Here is a 24,320-nt window from a genome sequence, read left to right as displayed (position 1 = left end):
GACTCTCTGCTGGGAAGCAGTGACTGTGAAAAAGATTTGGGGGTTGTGGTGGATAATCAGCTGGACAAGAGCTACCCGTGTAACACTGTGGTCAGAAGGGCGAATGTGATTCTGGGATGTATAAACAAAGGAATATTGCATAGGAGCGGAGAGGTTATTTTACATCTGTATTTGGCACTGATGTGACTGCTGCTGGAATACTGTGTCCAGTTCTGGGGTCCACAATTCAAGAAGGATGTTGATAAATTGGAGAGGGGTCAGAGAAGAGCCACAAGAATGATTAAAAGATTGGAAAACCTGCCTCATTGTGATAGATTCAAGGAGCTCAATCTAGTTAGCTTACAAAAGAGAAGGTTAAGGGATGACTTGATCACAGTCTATAAATACCTGCATGGGAAACACATATTAAATAATGGACTTTTCAATTTAGCAGAGAAGGGTATAACACGATTCAATGGTTGGAATGAGTGTCACCATAGGGAAAGCCTGTGTCAAAGTGCTCACTGTGAGATGTATGTACGGGTAATAGGTAAGGCGTTATGGATCTACACCAGACAACGTGTTCTTAAGGTCTGTGACGTGGGGCTGGTCACCAAATGGTGAGAAACAGCTTTCTTTCGGGCCAGGGGGGTTTATCTATCTGTCAGGCTACATGTCCAGGGAGTATTGGCACCCACTGAGCTAAATGCTAACCAAGGGGTTGTGAGACCGTCCAGAGAGGGAATTTGCAGGAAGATATAGGCCAGCAGGAGGGGTCCTGTTTCCAAGAGAAGACGATGGATTGCTGGGCTATAACTAGGTAGAGCTACATGCTGTGACCTTTCCTAAGGGGACAAGCTGAGAGCACGGCTAGTTTCATGAAAAAAGGATCCCAACCCGCTAAGCTGAAAAACGCCGTGAGCAATACTAGGTTCTAGGAGCGTGTTCTGATTTCATTAGATACGTATCCCTTTGTTTCCAGTACTTCTCTCTACCTGCCATAGGCACCGACTTCCTCTGTTCCCAGGGGGGTTTCAACCCCAGCTCTGCCCCAGGCCCCGCTTCCACTCTATCCCTTCCCCCAAACCCCCAACATCTTCTCACCCTGCTCCACCCCAGGCCATGTCCCCGCTCCATCCCAGGCCCTGCCCCCACTCCACTCCTTCACCCAAGCCCCCCCATCTTCCCACCCCTGCTTGATGCCAGGCCCCACCCCCACTCTACCCTTTCCCCCAAGCCTCCACCTCTGCCCCACCTCTTCCTGCCCCCTCCCTCCCAGCACCTCCAGAACACCACTGAACAGCTAATCCACAGTGCACCGGCGGCACCGGGGGAGGGAAGGGGAGGAGCTGATCAGGGGGGCTGCTGGCAGGCGGGAGGTGCTGTGGGGGAGCAGGAGGTGCTGATCCATGGAGCTACCGATGGGTACTGAGCACCCACTTTTTTTCTCCCCATGGCTGCTCCAGCCGCAGAGCACCCATGGGGTTGGCGCCTGTGCTACCTGCTATTACTGGAATCTCTGCTCTTTGTTAAATAAACTTCCTCTTGTTTTTACTAGAGACATCTCTAAGGGCCATGTGCTGGGCAGTGGGGGAGGTGGAACTGGCCTGCTGGGTGCTCTGTTCCTTTGGGAAGGGTGGATCTGGGAATGCTGTGAGCACCCAGTGGCACTGGGGCTGGACACTGCCAGGGGATGCTAAGAGGGCACACGGGTTCTGGGTGCCTATCACTAGCCTGTAAAGAGAGAACCATGCTTGAGACGCCAGAGACTGGTGGAGGCAGGGAGCTGACCCCAAGTGGGCAGAGACAAGGCTCCCTTGCTCTAGCAGCAGATGCCTCAAAACTCCCGGAAAGTGGGGGTGAGGGACCATATGTGGGGCCAGCCAGGATGTCCTTGCTGCCTGAAAACCAGAGGGTGGCAGGGCCACCATCTTAGCCTTGGCTGTGTCGGGGACTGGGGAGCTGGCCACCACGAAGCTGCGTCGCTGGCCACACCATAAGCATGAGCGGTAGAACAGATCCGCGAGGACTCTGGAGGGCCTCACACGCACTTTATGGGCTAAAGAATAGCCAGTCAGAGTCTCTTCTTAAGACATGTCATAGAATTGCATTTTCCTGAACCAATCAGGATGTGTCAAGAGGTGCGGTTATTGATAAAACATTCACCTCTCTTGCTGAGTTTAACGAATAACGAATAAACAACAAGCACTGTACGTTAGCTGTTGTATAAACAGACCTGCCTCTAAAATGATTGTGTTCGTTTGGTTTTTAAAGTTTTGCCTAAATGAAACCTGCTCTAAAAACGTATTTCTGTAAAGTTAGATTTACACACTATATACAAAACTCATACACAGTCTCACTTAAAAGAAAAAACAGCATATATAAAACTGTTGATAACACATTTTACCAGAGATAAGAATGCCCTTTCTCCTCCACACCATTTTTCTTGACTAACTTTTTTAAAAATCTAAATGCCATGAAACCAAGTAAAGTTTTAACAAATAAACTTTTAAAACACCAATGAAAAGGTGCATGTGTGTAGATTTCTTTATTTCCCAAAGGTATGTAAATTTAGCAGACATCCTTATTTCATTTGACTTTTATACCAGGAATTAAATTACCTCTTTTTACATAAAACCTTTAGCATTTGTCTTTAAAAAGGGTAGAAAGCCCCTCATGAAAGTTATGCCTAACCTTTATACCAATTTCCCTTATTCCATTAACTTAAAGTAATGTATTTGTATAGCCTTTGATATTTATTGGAAATCAGACCATATTGACTTTAGCTATAAGGAGACTTTTAATTTAAACTTTTTAAAGCACAGGATATCCTTTGTAAAGTATGAAGATTTGGGGGGTTAATATAATACCCTGCCCCAACATATACAATAAAAAAGAGAAGCAATAATTCTGTAACTGCATGAAAGAGGGAGATGCAGATTGGCCTTTCTCTCCCGTCAGCAAAGAGAAGATTTTCTGAACATTTAAAGCGTAGGGGGACATGCCACTATAGATAACCCATATTTACATAAGTGCGTGTTTCAATAAAAAGTGAAGTTTAAAAAGACAGAAGCCCTGTGTCAATATGGATGAATGAGTAATTAGAAGGAGAGAGATGAGCATGTGGCATATTTGAAGCAGCATGTTTCCCTGCTGTCATTTACAGAGCAGTTTTACAAACAAAACATAAAATTTTAAAAAGAGAAGTCTGTAACGATGCTGCCTCTGGCAGGACACTTCTGAGAGTATCAATTCAGGACAAATTGCTTAGAGCAGGGCAGTTACAGCCCAAAGCTGGGGGTCCTTTACTATTAAGGCACCAAACCAGCGAAACAGAGATGACTTCAGTCTCACCCCACTGGCTAACCATAAGTCATACAAGCAATTCCCTTAGACACTCCAGTTTCCCAGTATCACCACCAGTGACACTTGTTATGGGGATGAATGGTTATGAAAACCAAAGCCCCAGTAAAAAAATAAAGGTTCTCCTCATCCCAAAGGACCAAGCCCCAGACCCAGGTCAATATACAAGTCAGATCTTATCCACAAATCACACTGTTGCCAATCCTTTAGAATCTAAAATCTAAAGGTTTATTTATAAAAAGAAAGAAATACAGATGAGAGTTAAAATTGGTTAAATGGAATCAATTACATACAGTAATGGCAAATTTCAGAGTAGCAGCCGTGTTAGTCTGTATCCACAAAAAGAACAGGAGTACTTGTGGCACCTTAGAGATTAACAAATTTATTAGAGCATAAGCTTTCGTGGACTACAGCCCACTTCTTCGGTATGCATCCGAAGAAGTGGGCTGTAGTCCACGAAAGCTTATGATCTAATAAATTTGTTAGTAATGGCAAAGTTCTTGGTTCAGGCTTGTAGCAGTGATGGAATAAACTGCAGGCTTAAATCAAATCTCTGGAATATCCCCAGCTGGGATGGGTCATCCAGTCCTTTGTTCAGAGCTTTAGTTTGTAGCAAGGTTCCTCCAACAGTAAGAAGCAGGACTGAAGACAAAATGGAGGGGTTTCAGGGACCTTTTATATTCTCTGCCCTGTGGAAGGACACCCCTTTGTTCTCACTGTGGAAAATCACAGCAGCAAGATGGAGGTTGGAGTCAAATGGGCAAGTCACATGTCCATGCATGACTCAGTTCTTTACAGAGGGCAACCATTGCTCACATGCTACCTTGAAAGTTCCCAGGAAGACTTCTTGTGAGGATTGGAGTCTCCCAAGGTCCATTGTCAGTTAAGTGTTTCTTGATTGGGCACTTAATTTGCAAATTCCTTTCTCAAGAAGCTGACCAAATGCTTCACTAATGCTACTTTGAATCAAACACATTGAGATACAATTACATAGCCAATGTTCATAAGTTCAACTACAAAAATGATGCATGCATACAGACAGCATAATCATAACCAGGAAATCACAACCTCTTCCTACACATCTCACATGACAACCTTTGTACAATATTTGCTGCAAATATATAACAGTGGTTGCAACAATGATCTATACTGTCAGTTTTATGTCAATAACATCAAAAAGTCATACTTTTGTAACTACATGAAAGAGGGAGATAAAAATTGGCCCCTTTTACCCTTGTTATCTAAATAAACATGTCCTACACATCCACTCCTCTCTGTTGCTAAACAGACAGCTTTTCATCCTATCAAATAAAGTTTAAAAAACAAACTTTTAACATGTAAAACAAGACGGAGGATAAGAGATCTGGCCTAGATTTCAGGGGGATATTGATAACCAAGAAAGCTTTTTCAGTGAAAATTTTGTAGGTCACCATTCATTATTAGTTGTCACGGGCAAGCGTTTGTCATACAGCATCACTTTCCCCCGCTATGGGGCATCATTTCCCCCATTCAGTGGACTACACCAGATAAATACAGACATTGAGGGATTACACGCTTGGAGATATTTTGTAGCAGTAAAGCAACAATTACTTTCTTTGTTGTTGTTTCTGACTTTTGTTTATCCTCACAGTCAATGGGCCCTAAAGGATTATTTTCTGAGAAGTGACTGAAAACAGACTAAAGCCCTGGAGCAGAGGGCCTGGGGGAAATCAAAAGGCAGAGCTGAAGTGGAAGAGTGCAAGATCCAAGTAAAGATTTGTAGAAGAGGGTTGGGGAGTTGAGTGGTTCTGGACTACTTTGCAATGGCTCAGCCACCCTACAACCTATATTCCTAACCACAGGCACATGGGGCCCCTTGCTAGAGACACAGGCTGTCCACAGGCGTTTTGTAGTTGACACACTGTGACTGAATGAGCATAAAATATCAAAATAATATAAGGGTGTGGCCTACTGCCCTCCTGCCAACCCCACTTCCCCAGAATCTGGAGCACAGACAGAAGTTTCTCCTTACCTAGCAATAGGGTGAACGTACGTCTGGGTTTTCCCAGATATTTCCTCTTTTTTGATCCTCCGCCCTCTGTCCTGGTGGATTTGTCAGATAAGAGGCAATGTCCAGAGTTTTTGTGAGCCGAGGTCACAACTCAGACGGAACTCTGATTGGTCCCTTCCCTGCAGCCACAGCAGCCGGATCCCACCACGGATGGCGGAATAGGGGGGCCACTTTTGACCAGCTGTAAGGATGAGTGACAAGGAGAGGGGAGAAGGGGCTCTGTGAGGGTGGGGGCTCTGGGGAAAGGGGCAGTGTGAGGGCAGGGGTTCTGGGGGAAGGGGCGGTGTGAAGGCAGGGGCTCTGGGGGAAGGGGCGTCCCCAGCTCAGCGTGTGTTGGGCACAGACAGACAGACAGGGCCTGGCGTATCGGACACAGGCAGACACCCGTAGTCAGTCTCTCCCCATAGCTCATCTGCATGTTGGGGTGGTTGCTTTGTGGGGAAGGAGCCGGCTGTCCCTGTGCACCTGGCAATGGTTCTGCAGATCACACCACATGCTGTCTGCATGGCTGGGCACAGGCTGCTCAGGGATGGGCATGGGACCTGCACCAGGGAAAGCTGGGGAGGGGAGGGGGGACAGAGCAAAGGAGCCTTCCAAGGCAGCTGGGGAGGGTAATGGGGGAGCTGAGACCTCCAGCCAGCAGCCGCAGCCCCCGGACGAGCCCCATCAGAGTTCCCACAGCCCAGGCAGCTGGCAGCTCTGGGGCTGCTCTGTGCAGGATCCCACCGGCTGGTCTCTCACTGCAGGCGGAGACCAGCCCAGCCCGGTGGCATGCGGCTCTCACAGCATCTTGCTGTCGGGCTCCTCGGTGGACTCTGGATTTGCTGCTTCCTGAGGCCAGGCTGGGGTCCCTGGAGCCCACAGCTCCTCCATGTGCACATGGCCTGCAAGCAAGAGGACAGGGTGAAGTGCCCGGGCTAGGGTTGCCAACTTTCTAATTGCACTAAACTGAACACCCTTGCCCCACGCCCTGCCCTGAGGTCCCACCCCTCCCCCTTCTCTGAGGCCCCCCTCCCTCCATCGCTTGCTCTCTCCCACCCTCACTCACTTTCACTGTGCTGGGGCAGGGGATTGGGGTGTGGGAGGGGGCTCCAGTCTGGGGCAAGGGGTTGGGGTGTGGGAGTGGGTGAGGGCTCTGGGATGGGGTGAGGGATGAGGGGTTTGAGGTGCAGGAGGGAGCTCCAGGCTGAGGCAAAGGGATTTGGAATGTGGGAGGGGCTCAGGGCTGGGGCAGGGGGTTGAGGTGCGAGTGGAGGTGTGGGGTCTGGGAGGGAGTTAGGGTGCAGGAGGGTGTTCAGACCTGGGAGAGGGGGTTGGGGTATGGGTGCAGGCTCGGGGAGAGAGGTTGCGGGATGGGGTTTTGACCTGGGACAGGGGGTTCAGGGTTCAGGCTCCGGCCAGGCACCGCTTACCTCAGGAAGCTCCCAGCGGCCTTAAGGCAGGCTCCACGCTGCTCCTGGAAGCAGCCAGCATGTCAGACCCTGAGGCAGAGGCAGAGCCACCAGGTGGCTCTGAACGCTGTGTGCTGCCTGCGCCAGCGGGCACTGCCCCCACATGTCCCATAGACCTTGGTTCATGGCCAATGAGAGCTGCGGTGCCAGCGCTGGGGACAGGGGCAGCGTGTCAAGCTTCCCTGATCACCCCTGTGCCTAGGGGTCACAGGGACATGATGGCCACTTCCAGGGAGCTGTGCAGATCCAGGGCAGGGAGGAGGCCTGCCTTAGCCCTGCTGTGCCACGGACTGGACTTTTTATGATTCCAGTCAAAAAAGCGATGCTTGGCAACCCTAGCCCCCTCCCAGCCCCCCTCACCCAGTATCCCAGGGCACATTGTGAATGGGACCCCACTGCCAGGGCAGGGCTGTAGGGACGGGGCACCCGCAGGATGGAACAGTGGGCCTGTGCATGGCAGTCAGAGCTGGGACCCCAGCAGCTGTGAGAGCAGAAGGTCCCCAAGCAGGGAGGCAGCCCAGGGCATGGACAGGGCACTGGGTTGCAGCTCAAGGATACTGGGCTGCAGCTGGGGCTGGATTCCTGGGTCAGGATGGCAGGGCAGCCCTTGTCCCAGGCCCCCCTTCCCCTCCCCTGCGGGGGTTCAGGGTTCTTACCCAGGGGGTTCCCAGCAGCTCTGTTCCGACGCATCCTCCAGCAGAGCAGGACCCCGCAGATCAGCACCACGAGGGCACCCAGGCCGAGGAGCACATAGTAGAGTAGCCCAAGGCCTGGGGATAAAGCCAGACAATGAGCTGTGCCCCATCTCTGCCCCACAGCCCTTGAGACCGACTCCATCTCCACACACAGCCCCCCGCCAAGGCTGACTACCTGCCTTGCCCCATAACCTCTGTGGGTGACCATACATCCCGTTTTGTCCAGGACAATCCTTTTTTTAAGCCCTGTCCCAGCCGTCCAGACTTTTTTGGCAAACGTGGGCATTTGTCAAAAAGTGGGGTGCAGAGGAACATTGGGGGGCAGGCAGTGATGCCAGACCCATGCAGGGGGAGTGGCAGGGGATAGGTGGGGGGCAGGCAGGGTTGAGGTGGGTAGCGACACCAGCCCCAGCCTGGCATGAGGGGGCAGGCAGGACTCGGGTGAGTGGCTCGGAGCAGCCCTGCAGGGTTGGGGAGGAGGGCTTGGGCTAGCCCCATGCAGTGTTCCATTTTCCCTTTGGGAAATATGGTCACCCTACCCCAGGGTCCCCCACAGCCAGAGGCAGATTTAGGTTTCCTGGCACCCTGGGCCAGAGCAAGTGGGGGCACCTCCCTACCACTTTCGCCTGCAACCCCGCTCAGGGCCCCATCCCATTCTGCCCCTTCCCCCACAGCCCTGCCCTTGTTCCACCCAAAGTCCTGACCCATTCCACCCCTGCACTGCGGCTCCACAATCCATTTGCTCCTCTTGGCCCCCCTCCCCACTGCAGCCCCAAGGCCGGAGAAGCTCTGTCCCCCCTGCCAGAGTCCCAGGGCTGCAGTGGGGAGCGAGCACTCCTCCAGTCCCAGGACCATTGTGGTTACCAACTTTCTACTCTCACAAAACTGAACACCCTTGCCCCACCCCCTGCCCCGCTCCTCCTCTGAGGCCCTGCCCATGCTCCGCCTCTTCTCCAAGGCTCCGCCCCCACTCACTCCCTCCTCCCTCCCTCCATTGCTCACTCTCCCCACCCTCACTCACTTGCTCATTTTCACCAGGCTGGCTCAGGGGGCTGGGGTGCTGGGGGGGCAGTACGGGCTGTGGCTGTGGGTGCAGGCTCTGATGTGTGGACTGGGATGAGGGATTTGGGGTGAAGGTGGGGGCTCTGGGCTTGGGCTCAGGGGTTCAGAATGCGGAAGAGGGCTCCGGGCTGGGGCAGGGGGTTGGAGTGCAGGGGCGGTGTGGGATCCAGCTGGGAATGCAGGCTCTGGCGTGGGGCTCGGGATGAGGGGCTTGGGGTGTAGGAGGGTGCTCCAGGCTGGGACTGAGGGGTTCTGAGCTGGGGCAGGGGGTTGGGGCCAGGGAGGGTGTCAGGGGTGCAGGCTCCGGGCAGCGCTTACCTCAAGCAGCTCCCAGAAGCAGCGGCATGTCCCCCCTCCAGCTGCTACATGGAGACGTGGCCAGGAGGCTCTGCGTGCTGCCTGGTCCACAGGCACCAGCCCTGCAGCTCCCATTGCCCGTGGTTCACAGCCAATGGGAGATGCGGAGGCGGTGCTGGGGGTGGGGGTAGCATGCTGAGCCCCCTGGCTGCCCTACATGAAGGGCCAGAGGTGGGACATGCTGGCTGATTCCCGGGAGCCACAGGGAGCCTTCCAACCCAGCTGCACAGTGACGCCAACCGGACAGTCAATGGCCTGGTGAGCAGTGCTGACTGTAGCCACCAGGATCCCTTTTCGACCAGATGTTCCGGTAAAAAACTGAACACCTGGTCACCCAAGCTCGGGCTTCCCCCGTCTCACCCACCCACCCGGTGCTTCTGCCGGGGATTGAACTCAGGGCACGGGGGCTTCCCCCGCCCCTCTCACTTGGTGATTCTGCTAGGACTCTGGGCTTTTGTTGCCCCGTGGCAGATTTCTGCTGGTGGTGGGGCACCCATTTTTCTGGGGCCCCCCAATTGGCTGGGGCCCCTGGGCATAGGCTCCACAATGCCCATGGATAATCAGCCAGTGCCCATGGCTGACTCCCTCCCCTGCCCTACAGTCCCTATGGGGCCGACTCTGACTCCTACTCCACAGCCCCACCCTGAGGCCACCTCCATACCGCATCACACAGCCCCACGCAGAGCTGACTCCATCCCCCCCTCAGCACCTTGGCTGGTGACCCGTCCGCCTCCCACAGGCCCCGAGGAGGAGCACAGCGTGTGGAGCTGTGCAGAGCTCTGTGCTGGGGGTGGCTCACAGGTTCCAGCTCAGACTCCAGCCTGAACACAGGTCATGCATGTGGGGCTGGAGGAAGCTCTGACTACTGCCCCCAGGGACCATTCCAAACCCAAGGAGTGTGTGGGGGATTGGGTTAGAGAGGGGGTTGGGGGCACCAGCTCCCAGAGGCCCGTCCCCAGCTGCTCACACAGGCACTGCCCCCCAGACTCCTCCCCCAAACCCCTCAGGCTCTCTGCCCCCAGATCTGTGCTCTGGGTCTGCCTGCAGGGGTAGCAGCCTCCAGCGCCGGAGCCAGGGCTGGCAGGAGAGGGAGCCCCGTGGCGGAGGAGGCTGCTCAGAGACCCAGGAGTGGTGCCCCACACTGAGCAGGGCTGTGGGAACCACTGGGACAGCCAGTAACCTCAGTGTGGTGGGCAGGAGCCCTGGCACTGCCCTCCTGGAGACCAGCCTCCCCCTGGCATGGCCAGGGTGTCACTCCCCCCCACCCCGTGTCTGCAGGAACATGGGCATGGCTACGGCGCTGGGCACTCACCGGCCTGCCCGGCACACACCACGCTGGCCTCGGAGCCACGGCCACACAGCCTGGGACCCAGCCGGCTCAGCTGGCACTCGCTGATGAGAGACTCCTGGCCTGAGCAGCTCACGCCCTCCAGCCAGACATCGGCGGCCATGGGCCCAAACTGAGCAACTCCCAGGGCTGACTGCGGCGTGCCGCAGCCCAGCTGCTTGCACACCACCCCCGCCTCCGGCAGGCCCCAGCCAGCGTCACACACGGCACCCCAGGTGTCATTAATCAGCACCTCCACTCGCCCAGAGCAGGGGCTTGGGCCACTCGTCAGCCGCAGCCTCAGCTGGCCCTGATCTGAAAAACAAAACACAGGGCATGAGAGGCTGTTCCCAGCTGCCAGGTGCCCGGATACACAGCACCGCATGCGGATGGGGTGTGTGTGTCTGCACAGAGCAGAGAGGAGCCATTTCTATATTACTCCATCCGTGTGTGTGCACGCACACTCACAAACACACACAAGGCACCCCTACACTCAATGCCACACAAGCAGACACACACACACACAATTCCATGCACAACCTCCAAACATCCCTCTGCACGCCCACATATTGCCTCAAACACACACACTGTCACATGCAGACGCACTGCCGCACATGTATGCAAATATTCATAGACTGTCCCGTGCCCACCCCTTCACACACACACCTGCACAAACACTGCCACAAACAGGTACATAGACAATCACACACAAACCCAGAAACACACACACTCCAACACAACTAGGCTGACTCCCAGGGTTTAGCACCCTCTTCAGATCCCCCACCCCACTTCCAGCAGCACAGGTTCCTACCACCCTGTTTGTTACCTGAGCACACAACATTGGCATCTTCTCCGGGGTTACAGCCATGCTCTCCCCAAGGCTTAGCCTTGCATTCGGTGAGGGCAGCTTCTGCCCCTGTGCACTGAACCTCATCCAGCCACACACGGTCAGATCCTTGTCCAAAGTGAGCCCCACGTGGTGCTGATAACGCTGTCCCACAGCCCAGCTGCCTGCACACAACTTCAGCCTCGGACAAGTCCCAGCTGCCATCACACACGGTTCCCCACAGCTGGTTATGAAGCACCTCGACTCTCCCAGTGCAGCGACTCGGGCCGTTCACCAGTCGGAGTGGAGCCACTTCTGAGATGCCTGAGCCTGCAAACACCCAAGGGAATAAACACTCAGGGAGGTTCCTGTGCGTCTGATCTCTAGTGACACAGGGAATGTAGCGCCTTGAGACACAGGACTGGCTGGAGAGGCAGATTGTGGAAATTGAAAAAAAGGAACAGGGCTGGCTCTGGCTTTTTTGCCGCCCCAAGCAAAAAAAACCCAACAACCTGCAGACGTGCCCCGGGCAGCGGGGGAGGGGTGGGGGAGGGAGTGGGAGGAGAGAGAGAAGGGGGGTGGCCAGGGCTTCCTTCAGCAGGGCACTCGCCACGCGGCCCCTCCCAGCACACCGCCTGCCGGGAGGGCTCCGCGCTGCTGCAGTCCTCAGGCAGGGAAGGATGCGGGCTGCCCTGCCGGGCTTGCTACAGACCTGGTACCAGCTGGGTCAGACGGAGTGTGCAGCCCGCTCCCAGCAGGGCGCTCCCCTCTTCTGCGCCGCTGCCCCCTACAGGGCGGCTGGAGCGGCGAACCAAAAAGAAAAAAACCTGCGGGGCGGCCGAAGCGGCTAAGCAAAACAAAAAAGGATTGGACGGAATGCCGCCCCTTAGAATCTGCCACCCCAAGCACGAGCTTGCTCAGTTGGTGCCTGGAACCGGCCCTGGCAAGGAAACAGCCAGCTGTTGCTTGTTTCTACTGTGTTCAGGGAAACAGGAATTTGTAAATAAACCAGATTGCACCAAAGAAATGCTTGACTTGTGTAATCAATTTCTCCTCTTCCCAGAAACACCCATCATGGCCCCACTATGGCTAATGCAAGAATCAGGCAAGACTCCTCATTTAGGAAGAGCAGAGTGGGCACACGGCAGTGAGGGCTGACACCCTGACTTGCTTTACAGTTAGTGAGCACTCAACAGTGTCGGGCATGGAAAGTGTAGGGAACACTGTTCCCATTGAGCCATGGCAAGAGGGCAGGGTTGCCAACTTTCTAATCACACAAAACTGAACACCCCTTCCCCGCCCCTTCCCCAAGGCTCCACCCCTGCCTGCCCCTTCTCCAAGGCCCTGCCCCTGCTCGCTCCATCACCCCTCCCTCTGTCGCTCACTCTCTCCCACCCTCACTCACTTTCACTCGGCTGAGGCAGGGGGTTGGAGTGCAGGAGCGGAGTAAGCGATCTGGCTTGGAGTGTGAATTCTGGGGTGGGACAGGGATGAGGGGTTTGGGATGTGGGAGAGGGCTCTGGAATGTGGCAGGGGGTTGTGGTGTGTGGGGGGGTGAGGGTTCTGAGCTTGGGGTGTGGGCTCTAGGTGGGGGCAGAAATGAGGGGTTCAGGGTGCGGGAGAGAGCTCTGGGCTGGGGCAGAGGGTTGGGGTCCAGGGGGTGAGGGCTCCAGCTGGGGGTGCAGGCTCTGGGGTGCGGATGGGGATGAGGGGTTTGTGGTGTAGGAGGGGGCTCTGGCCAGGGGACAAGGGGCTGCGGGGGGTGCAGGTTCCAGGAGGGAATTTGGATGAAGGGGGGGACTCCAGGTTTGAGCAGGGAGGGGTGGGTCCAGCAGGGAATTCAGGGTGTGGGGTCCCGGCAGCGCTTACTGCGGCTCTCAAGAAGCAGCCACCAGATCTCTGGGGCCCCTAGGTGCATAGGCAGACAGGAAGGCTCCACACACTGGCCTCGCACCCACAGGACCCACTACCGCCGTTCCCATTGGTTGCAGTTCCTGGCCAATGGGAGCTGCGGAGCCGGCACTCATGGCGGGGGCAGCGCGCAGAGCCTTCCTGTCTGCCTATGTGCCTAGATGCCGCAGGGACCTGGCAGCCGCTTCCAGGAGCTATATGGATCCTGGGTAGGCTGGCAGGGAGCCAGCCTTAGCCCTGAGCCCCCACTGCACCACTTACCAGAATTTTAATGGCCTGGTGGTCAGTGCCGATCGGAGCTACCAGGGTCCCTTTTCAACCGGGTGTTCCAGTCAAAAGGCAGACACTTGGCAACTTTACAAGAGGCGGTACCGCTGTGGTCTGCTACACCCACCAAATCAAAGACCAGCGTGAACAGCACTTTAAACACCTGCTGCAATGTGTAGGAAGACACTCTGTGTTGCTCTGAGGGATCAGTCTATGGGAGCCTGTAGCGGTCTCCTGAGAAAAACATCCCTGGAGTTTCTAAGAATGATCAGTGACAATTTTCTAACACAAGTATGGCTCCTGACTCAGGCTGGGCCTACAGGAGGCTGACGGATAAAGGAGAATTTATCACACAATTACAAATGGGAAGGTGCAGAGGTACAAGTGATCCAGACCTCAGTACACTGGCTCTGTGCAAACACAAAACTGCCCTGATAGCGGTGATGGGTTGTACCAGATGTTTGCTGCCCCCTGCTGGAGGCCCCAGCACTTCAGCACACCCTGCCTTAACAGGCTGCCCTGCTGGAAGGGAAGTGCAGTGAGTTCAGACCTCTAGGGATTGCCTCGAGTAGTCTCCCACAATCAGCTGAAGACAGAATCAGCAGGAGTTGGTCCCTCAGCACCTAGAAGCATGGGGAGCAGACAGAGATCAGGGCCCAGCAGGCCAGATGAAAAGGCCTGGCTCCTTCTAGCGACCCGTTCTGGTGAAGCTGGGACAGGGAGGGCCAGTGGGCCGGTTTCCCAAAGCTGAAAACAATTATGAGCAAAATTGATTGAGAGGAAAGGTTTAAACCCAAACTGTGAACAATAATTGGGAAATGTTTAGGATGCCCAATAACCCCGACAACTCCACAATCACAGACGATGGATTTGTTGGTTAAAAAAATATCCTGGTTAAGAAGGGAAGTAATGCAGCAACAAATAATAATAATAATTCATAGACTCAGAGACTTTAAGGTCAGAAGGGCCCATTATGATCATCTAGTCTGAACTCCTGCACAACACAGGCCACAGAATCTCACCCACCCACTCCTGTAACAAATCCCTAACCTATGCCTGAGTTATTGAAGTCCTCAAATACTGGTTTAAAGACCCCAAGGTGCAGAGAATCCTCCAGCAAGTGACCCATGCCCCATGCTGCAGAGGAAGGCGAAAAACCGCCAGGGTCTCTGCCAATCTGCCCTGGAGGACAATTCTAATTAAAACAATATCTAACAAACAGAAAATGAGGGAAGCTGAAAATGATGGCTATAAATTAGCAGTTAGGAGATGCAGACAGGTGATAAGGGAACCTAAAGTATCAGTGTTTGTAATCTATTACCAGTGCACTTCAATATGGTTATGCTGGGGCTGGTGGGGGTTTTAGTGTTAGTTTGGATAATTCAGAGCAACCACTAGGGGCACAGAGCAAAGACATAAGAGTCTGTCTGTGTAAACAGGAACAGAAGACAGCCCTGGGTTTCTGTCATCTCTACAGGGTGTGAGGGGTGGGATTGAAGAAGAGCCCAACAGATCACAGAGCACCCCGTCAGAAAGGGGAAAGGGGGAAAAGAAAACAGACCAGCTGTCTCTCCAAACCAGCCAGAACAGCCAAAAGCTGTAGAGCTAGTAGCCGAGCAGATGGAGAAGAGCCTTAAATGCACAGAGGGCCCAGAAAGATGGGCTGTGGTGAGTCCAGGCTGCAGCAGGGAGTGAGGGTGGGTGAGTATGGGAAATGAGGGCGCTACTGTTTTAAACCATTCCCACATGTTAAGAAGGTTACCGGACATCCAGTCACTCCACCCCAGATGATTGCCCGAGCATCAGAAGGCTGGCATTCAATAAGTGTTAAAGTTTTAAAGTTTTAAACTGCAGTTTGTCCTTTTCCTTCTCTCCTCCCCCACCCCTCATGGGCTACCTTGGCAGTTATCCCCCTAGTTGTATGATGAATTAATAAAGAATGCATGAATGTGAAGTAACAATGACTTTAATGCATCTGCAAGCAGTGCTCGAAGAGGGGAGGGGAGGGTGGTTAATTTACAGGGAAGTAGAGTGAACTGGGGTGGGCGGGAGAGTTCATCAAGAAGAAACAAACAGAAGTTTCACACTCTTGCCTGGCCAGTCACAAAACTCGTTTTCAAAGCTTCTCTGATGCGCACCACGCCCTGCTGTACTCTTCTAACTGCCCTGGTTTCTGGCTGCGTGCCATCAGTGGCCAGGCGATTTGCCTGAACCTCCCACCCCGCCATAAATGTCTCCCTCTTACTCTCACAGATATTGCGGAGCGCACAGCAAGCAGCAATAATAATTGGAATATTGGCTTCGCTGAGGTCTATCTGAGTCAGTAAACTGCGCCAGCGTGCTTTTAAACGTCCAAATGCACATTCCACCACCATTCGGCACTTGCTCAGCCTATAGTTGAACAGGTCCTGACTACTGTCCAGGCTGCCTGTGTACGGCTTCATGAGCCATGGCATTAAGGGGTAGCCTGGGTCCCCAAGGATAACGATAGGCATTTCAACATCTCCCACAGTTATTTTCTGGTCCGGGAAGAAAGTCCCTTCCTCCAGCTTTCAAAACAGACCAGAGTTCCTGAAGATGCGAGCATCATGTACCTTTCCCGGCCATCCCACGTTGATGTTAGTGAAACGTCCCTTGTGATCCACCAGGGCTTGTAGCAGCATTGAAAAGTACCCGTTGTGGTTTATGTACTCGCTGGCTTGGTGCTCCGGTGCCAAGATAGGGATATGGGTTCCGTCTATGGCCCCACCACAGTTTGGGAATCCCATTTCAGCAAAGCCATCCACTATGGCCTGCACGTTTCCCAGAGTCACTACCCTTGATATCACCAGGTCTTTCATTGCGCTGGCTACTTGGGTCACAGCAGCCCCCACAGTAGATTTGCCCACTCCAAATTGATTCCCGACTGACCGGTAGCTGTCTGGCATTCCAAGCTTCCACAGGGCTACTCTCATCCTGGTATTCTGGATCTTCAGGGCAGGGGAAAGCAAGTCACAAAGTTCCATGAAAGTGCCCTTACGCATACGAAAGTTTCGCAGCCACTGGGAATCGTCCCACACCTGCAACACGATGTGGTCCCACCAGTCTGTGCTTGTTTCCCGGGCCCAGAATCGGCGTTCCACGGCATGAACCTGCCCCAGTAACACCATGATTTGCACATTGCTGGGGCCTGTACTTTGTGAGAAGTCTATGTCCATGTCAATTTCCTCATCACAATTGCCTCCTCGCCTGGTTTTGCTTTGGCATGTTCTGGCTCTGCATATACTCCAGGACAATGCGCGTGGTGTTCATAGTGCTCATAATTGCCGTGGTGATCTGAGCGGGCTCCATGATCCCAGTGCTATGGCGTCTGGGCTGAAAAAAGGCGCGAAACTAGTGTCTGACGGAGGGAGGGAGGGGCGAGTGACGACATGGCTTACAGGTACAGAGAATTAAAATCAACAAAGGTGGCTGTGCATCAGGGAGAAACACAAAGAACTGTCACACACAGAATGGCCCCCCAAAGATTGAACTCAAAACCCTGGGTTTAGCAGGCCGTTGATTTCACGGAGGGAGGGGGAAGCAAATGAATACAGAACAAATCTGGTCCATCTATTTTTTACATCTTAAGCTGGCAGCAGACGGAGCAGCATGACTGACAGCCATTGGCATCTTCTGGGTGCTTGGCAGAAGATGCTGTACTACGACTGCTAGCCATCATCGTCAAGACGGTTCAATAGGACTGCTGGCAGGACTGAGTCTCCAGGAGACAAAACATGTCTGCCCAGGTGCCTCTGTTTGAACTCACTGAGGAATATGACGATGACGGATATCAATTGTAATACACTGTCTTCTGCCAAAAGGCAAGGAGCTGCTGCTGTGTAGCAATGCAGTACTACATCTGTCGGCACCCAGATGACATATGGTGACGGTGAGCTGAGTTGAGCTGAGCGGGCTCCATGCTTGCCGTGGTATGTTGTCTGCACAGGTAAACCAGGTAAAAAGGTGCGAATCGATTGTCTGTCGTTGCTCTGACGGAGGGGGAGGGGCCTGACGACATGTACCCAGAACCCCCCGCGACACTGTTTTTGCATCATCAGGCATTAGGATCTCAACCCAGAATTCCAATGGGCGGTGGAGACTGCGGGAACTGTGGGATAGCTACCCACAGTGCAACGCTCCGGAAGTCTACGCTAGCCTCAGTACTGTGGACGCGGTCCACAGACTTAATACACTTAGAGCATTTTATGTGGGGACAGACACAATCGACTGTATAAAACCGATTTCTGTAAAACTGGCTTCTATAAATTCGACCTAATTTCGTAGTGTAGACATGCCCTTAGTAATTCACTCAGAGTATGTATTAATACCTGGGGGAGCAAAAACTGTGCATATCTCTATATCAGTGTTATAGAGGGCGAACAGTTTATGAATTTACTCTGCATAAGCTTTATACAGGGTAAAATGGATTCATTTGGGTTTAGACCCCATTGGGAGTTGGGCATCTGAGTGCTAAAGACAAGCAAACTTCTGTCAGCTGTTTTCAGGTAAACTTGCAGCTTTGGGGCAAGTAATTCAGACGCTGGGTCTGTGTTGGAGCAGACGGGAGTGTCTGGCTCAGCAAGACAGGGTGCTGGAGTCCTGAGCTGGCAGGGAAAACAGGAATAGAAGTAGTCTTGGTACATTAGGTGGCAGCTCCCAAGGGGGTTTCTGTGATCCAACCCATCACAGGGTTAGCAAATACCGAGCGGCCCTGCATGCCTGGGTGGAAGGCCGAGATGGCGGCTAAGTGCACCCTTATAGAAGATGAGAGACCCTCCAGCTTCAGATGGAGGAGGTAGTCCAAAATGAGCAGCACTGAAGCTAGCGTCAGGGGCGAATGGCGCTTTGCCAACCAGATTGAAAATCTCTTCCACTTGGCGAGGTATGTGGCTCTCGTAGAGGGTTTCCTACTGTGAAGGAAGACCTGTTTAACCTGGTCTGAACAGGAAAGGTCCAACGGATTTAACCATGGAGCTTCCACGCTGGGAGATTATTCAATTGGATGTTTGGGTGTTGGAGACGTCTGTGATATTGTGTGAGAAGGTCTGGGGAAAGCGGCAAGGTAATCGGGGCTCCCACGGACATGTCTAGGAGGGATGTGTACCATTGCTGATGGGGACAGGCCAGTGCTATCAGTATGATCCAAGCTCGATCTCTACGGATCTTGAACAGCACCTTGAGAATGAGCGGTATGGGTGGAAAGGCGTATAGGAGAGAACCTCCCCAACGGAGGAGGAACGCATCCATGCTGGAGCCTGAGCTGTGATTCTGGAAGGAGAAGAACTGCTGGCACTTCCTGTTGTGTCGCGTGGCAAAGATGTCTATCAGGGGAAAACCCCACCTGTGGAAGTTTGAAATTGTGACCTCTGGGCGAAAGGACCACTTGTGGCTGTGGAACGACCTGCTGAGGAGATCCGCCTGCTCGTTCTGTACCCCAGGGAGCTACGACGCCGGCAGGTGAATTGAATGTTCTACACAGAAGTCCCATAGCATGAGGGCTTCTTGGCACAGGGGAGAGGAGCGTGCACCCCCGTTTGTTGATATAGAACATTGCTGTTGTATTGTCCGTCATGACTGATACACATTGTTTGGTTAGGTAAGGATGGAAGGTCTGGCATGCTAGGCGCACCGCTCTCAGCTCTTTGACATTGATGTGAAGATCCAGATCTGCTTGCGACCAGAGGCCTTGAGTTCTGCAGTCTCACAGATGAGCTCCCCAGCCCAAGTCTGACGCGTCTGTCACCAATGACAGAGACCGCTGTGGGGAGGCAAAGAGAACCCCTGAGCACACCTGCTTCACATTGATCCACCACTGGAGGGAGTCAAGGACCAGGTGTGGCAAAGTCACGATCCTGTCCAAGCTGTCCCGGGCCAGGCGATACACTGATGCCAGCCAAGACTGGAGCAGTCGAAGCCTGAGTCTGGTGTGCTTCACCACGTAGTTACAGGCAGCCATGTGTCCGAGGAGTTTCAGGCAGTTCCTCACTGTAGTGGTGGGGAACTGCATGAGGCTTCAGATTATGTTGTTGAGGGCCTGAAACATCGCCTGTGGCAGGTATGCCCTGGCTTGTGTCGAGTGCAGCACTGCCCCTATGAACTCTATCCTCTGGATGGGAGATAGGCTGTCCAAGGTGGTCCTGATAAATCTGACCCGAGCTTCCACTTGCATCCTGGAGCGGCCTTTAATCAGCCAGTCGTTGAGGTACGGAAATAACTGTACCCGGTGCCTTCGCAAGAACACGGCGACAACTGCCATGCATTTGGTGAAGACTCGAGGTGCTGCTGACAGGTGAAACGGGAGGATGGTAAATTGGTTGTGGGTACTGCTGACCACAAACCTGAGGTACTTCCTGTGGGGCTGAGTGATTGCAATATGAAAGTACGTGTCCTTCAAGTTGCGGGCGGCATACCTATCTGCTGGATCTAGTGAGGGGATGATGGAGGCCAAGAAGACCATGCGGAACCTGAGTTTTTTACCAACTTGTTGAGTTCTCACAGGTCCAGGATAGGCCTGAGGCCGCCTTTGGCTTTTGGTAATAGGAAATACCGGGAATAAGAAACCCTTGCCCCTGTGCTCCAGAGGAACCTCCTCCACTGCCCCTAGAGATAGGAGCAACTGCACCTCCTGCTTGTGAGAAGGGTCCCTGAAAATGGACGAGGAAGAAGGATGGAAGGGCAAGAGGGCACAGAAGTGGATGGAGTATCCCCTCTCTACCGTGCGGAGCACCCAGCAGTCCGAAGTGATACGGGACCATGCACAGTAGAAAGGGGACAGTCAGGAGGAAAAGGTAGGGCAGGGTAGATCCAGTCTCTGATCTGGTGTGCCGTCCTTCAAAAGGCCGGTTTAGGGCCAGAAGGCAGCTTGGGCTGGCCAGAGCCCTGGCCTGAAGATAGGTGTTGCCTCCTCCTCCCACTCCTGTTCCTCCTCCGAGAACCATCCTGTTAGTTCAGCTGATGGAATCTCAGAGGAGGTTGCGGCCTGACGTGTCTCTGCTGAGTGGTGGGAGTGTGCAAGCCCAATGACTTGAAGGTGGCTCATGAGTCTTTCAAGTTGTGCAGCCTCTTGTCTGTCTTTTCAGAAAAAAAGAGTCACATCCTCAAATGGGAGGTCCTGAATAGTTTGCTGGACCTCATAAGGGAGCCTGAAGACTTGAAGCCCAGACCCCCTTCTCAGGGCCACCCCAGTAGCCATGACCCTAGTGGCAGCATCAGCAGCATTCAATGCGGCCTGGAGGGAGCCCAGGAGACTAGCTTCCCCTCCTCCACCAAGGCTGAGAACTCAGCTCCGGAGTCCGACAGGAGGAGCTCCGTAAATGTGGCCATCGCCACACAGGTGTTATACAAGTACCTGCTGACAATGGCCTGCTGGTTCAAGATACAGAACTGCAGACCCACTGTAAAACAGACCTTTCTCTCGACAAGGTCTAGTTGCTTAGCCACTCTGTTTTTTGGGAGGGCCCTTGGAAGCCCCGTCTTTCATGCTAGTTAGCATCGTCCACCACCAGAGAGTCAGGGGGAGGGTGTGAGTATAAATGTTCTAACCCTCTGGAGGGGACGAAATAACGCCTCTCATTGCACTTGGCAGTGGGTGGCAAGAAAGCTGGGGTCTGCCACAGGGTCTTGGTGGTGTCCACAATGGTTTTAATAAGTGGTAGGGCAATACAGGAAGATCCTGAGGGGGCAAGGATGTCCACCGTGGGCTCAGCCTCCTCGACTACCTCCTCGGCGCTAATGCCCAGACCCTGAGCTGTCCTACACAGCAATTGCTGCAGCACCCTGTTTTCCACAAGCGCCAGGGTTACAGCTGTCCCCACCAATGCTTCATCAGGTGAGGATGACAAGGAATCACTTAAAAGGAGTGGATGCTCCCTGCCAAGGAGTCCCTCAACTCTCAGGGCAGCATCGGTTCCGATGGTGCGCTTGATGGTGCCAGGGCTGTAGATGCCAAACTCAGTGTTGGCACTGCCATCAGTACATTCGGAAGAACTGTCGATGGAGCCGGTGCCAATCCCCGTCTGAGCTGAGGAAGATGATGGGCCTGTCGCCAGCATCGGCACCGAGGTTGTTGTTGCCTGTGCTATAGTCGACATAGATAACGGTGCTGGTGTGGAAGTTGGGTGCATCGGTGTTGCTGAGGTCAGTGCCAAGGGCGGTGCTGGTGCTGAAGTGTTGGTGTATGGGCAGGCACTGAGGGAAGATGCGTAGCCGATGCTGGGATGAACGTGGCTGAGGCAACAAAAGATGCAGTGGAACAGCATCCTTGGGTCCCTCCCTGGCCTTGGTGAAAGACCCAGGGAGTCCAGAATGGCCACTGTGGTGGATTCTGCCACTGCGGTGGCCAGGCCTCGGGCTCTCTCCTGGACCGTGATCTTTGGCTCCCTTCTCCTGGATTGATAGGAGCTGGATTCTGACTCTGAGGTCTCCGAGATTGAAGACCACGGAGACGCTGAGCCTCAGTGACTCGAGCATTGAGAGATTGGGGAGCGGGTAGGCTCTCTGTCCGAGTGGGCCAGTGCTGAGAGACATGGAGGGGGGGAGCGCCTGGACATCATATCTGGCTTCCCTCTTGACTGCACTGGGGGGCGGGGTGGGTCCGCCAGCACTGGAAGTTCTTCCCTCCTCGGGGACAAGAAGGGTGCTGTAAGGTGCAAGAGGTCCTGAGCATCTTGGAAAGCCTCCAGCATCGAAGGAAGCTGTAGCTGCTGTGTAGGGACCAGTGACTATGGGGGACGCAGACTCAATTGCCTTACCTGGGCAGGAGTCAATGCTGCACCAGTAGGGGATTCAGAGCTGTGGCCCTCCTGGGGTCTCACTTCTCTGGATTTAGCTGGAGGTGAATGACTGTCCAGCTTCTTTTTCTTCTGAGGACGACGTGTTAGAAGTCTGGTTCCCTGAACCTGGATCGGAGTGGGGGCGTAGAGCTGCCTCCATGAGGATCACCTTAAGCCGCTGTTCCCTTTCTTTAAGAGTTCTAGGGTGGAACTCACGGCAGATCTTACAGCGATCGTTTTGGTGAACCTCCCCTAGGCACTGTAAACACGAGGAGTGTGGATCGCTCTTTGGCATGCGCTTCACACAGGCCACACAGTTTTTAAACCCTGGGGACCACGGCATACCATGGCTCCGGGGAGTCAGAATTGGGGGGGAACCCCCAAAAACTCTATACTAAGAACTCTAATTACTAATAACAGATACAGGAGTATTTGTGGCACCTTAGAGACTAACAAATTTATTTTTTATTTTTATTTTATTTGAGCATACACTTTCGTGGGCTACAGCCCACTTCATCGATGCATCCAATGCATCCTGTTCTTTTTGCGGATACAGACTAACATGGCTGCTTCTCTGATACCTATATACAGATAAGTATAGACCGCACTTGCTAAGCAAGGGCTACGGGAAGGAACTGAAGGGGTGGCAGCTCGGCAGGGCTCTACATTGAGAGCCATGAAGGTGCGACTCCAAGGGGCACCCAGACGGACCCAACGGATGCTATTAGGGGAAAAGTCTTCCAGCCACCGTGCACGTGTGTGCGCACACACCTGATTGGAATGGACATGAACAAGCACTCGAAGAAGAAATTATCCTTGCTGATACCAAAAGCAAGAGCATGCAACCTACCTGAGCACACTGCCATCTTCTACAGACAGCCTGTCCACAACAGATAGGCCTCACCGAGAGGGCATGAACCCTGAACTCACTGATAATGTAGGTCCAACTATGACTGATGTCTCCATGAGTGAATATAGGACTCGAGCAGGCAGAGTGACAAGGACACCTGTGTGGATGGCAGAGTACCTGGGTTCCTAGGAGTTATTGTTTTAAATTTTCATTTAACAGGCAGAGGGGAGGGGAAAGCTCTAGTGATCAGTGCAGACAGCACCAATACCAACCGATGGGGCTGATGCTGAATCTTTATCTTAGTCTTAAGTTACAGAGAATGATGCAGAGAAGGAGCAAAGCCCAGACACAGCCAGAGAATCGCTGATCATGTGACCTTCTGAAACACGCGAAGAGCTTTGGGGTTGGGGTGAGCTGAAAGAGACTTTGAACTGTGAGCAATGAAACTCTCTCCTTTTGTTTGATTTCTGCTGTGTTCAGCGAGACAGGATTTTGTACATGCTTTGTAAATAACCAGGACTGCGTTGCAGAAATCCAGCAATGTTAATAACTGTCTCCCTCCTCTTACTTGATATTCCCCTACTTATACATCACAGGATCACATTCGCCCACTTAGTTACAGCATCTTCAATCTCTCCTTCTATCAGAAACAACCCACTTGGCCCTGAAAATTAGCTAACTGCTCAGATCAAAAAGGAGTAACTACAGTAAATGGTAGTATTTGTAATGTATCAGGAACAAACAGAAATCCTAGGAATGGCGTAGATCCTATGCATGGCAGGGACGGTAAAATTGTCAATAAGGATGCAGAAAAGGCAGACACGGGAGATCAACATTTCTGTTTTGCCTTTGGGAAGAAGCAGGATTACAGGTTCTGTTGATAAATATAACAGTATTTATGTACTATATGTGAGCATGATCTGAATGAGGCAAAGGACACTTGCCCAACATACTCTGGGGTGGGTATTTGCTCATTGTCATATGCTTTCGAATGGTGGTTGTAGTTTTTTCCCAAATTAATGCAGGTTCCTTTTGTCTTTTTATTAGCTATACGCTATACACAGTCAGTGCTTGATTACACAGTGGGATTCATCGACTCCAAGGCTAGAACGGACCTTTGTGATCATCTAGTCTGATCTCCAGTAAAGGGCAGAGAACTTCTCCCAGAATAATTCCTAGAGCAGAGCTTTTACAGAAACATCCATTCTTGACTCAACAATTGTCAGCGGTGGAGACTCCATCAAAACCTGTGGTAAATTGTGCCCGTGGTTAATTACCCTCACCATTCTAAATGTATGCCTCATTTCCACTCTGAATTTGTCTACCTTCAACTTCCAGCCATTGGATCCTGTTCTACCTTTCTCTGCTAGATTGAAAAGCCCATTACATA

At 53.0% G+C, this 24,320-nt stretch overlaps 1 protein-coding gene across 1 annotated transcript in view; it reads right to left on the bottom strand.

Annotated features, from left to right (window-relative positions):
- Nucleotides 1-3,544: 3,544 nt before the first annotated feature.
- Nucleotides 3,545-24,320, bottom strand: part of LOC122173729 (deleted in malignant brain tumors 1 protein-like) — a 142,568-nt gene continuing 121,792 nt past the window's right edge. The window contains exons 19-22 of the mRNA XM_065570733.1: nt 11,111-11,440; nt 10,270-10,599; nt 7,500-7,613; nt 3,545-6,276 (exon numbers count right to left, since the gene is read on the bottom strand). Of these exons, the coding sequence (XP_065426805.1) occupies nt 6,173-6,276; nt 7,500-7,613; nt 10,270-10,599; nt 11,111-11,440 (878 nt within the window). The 3' untranslated portion in view covers nt 3,545-6,172. The remainder of the gene's footprint in view (nt 6,277-7,499; nt 7,614-10,269; nt 10,600-11,110; nt 11,441-24,320) is intronic.

This window comes from Chrysemys picta, chromosome 17 (assembly GCF_011386835.1).
Source record: "Chrysemys picta bellii isolate R12L10 chromosome 17, ASM1138683v2, whole genome shotgun sequence".
Classification (NCBI taxonomy): Eukaryota; Metazoa; Chordata; order Testudines; family Emydidae; genus Chrysemys; species Chrysemys picta.
Note: the sequence above shows the minus strand (reverse complement) of the source record. Positions and strands in the feature narration are given on the sequence as shown.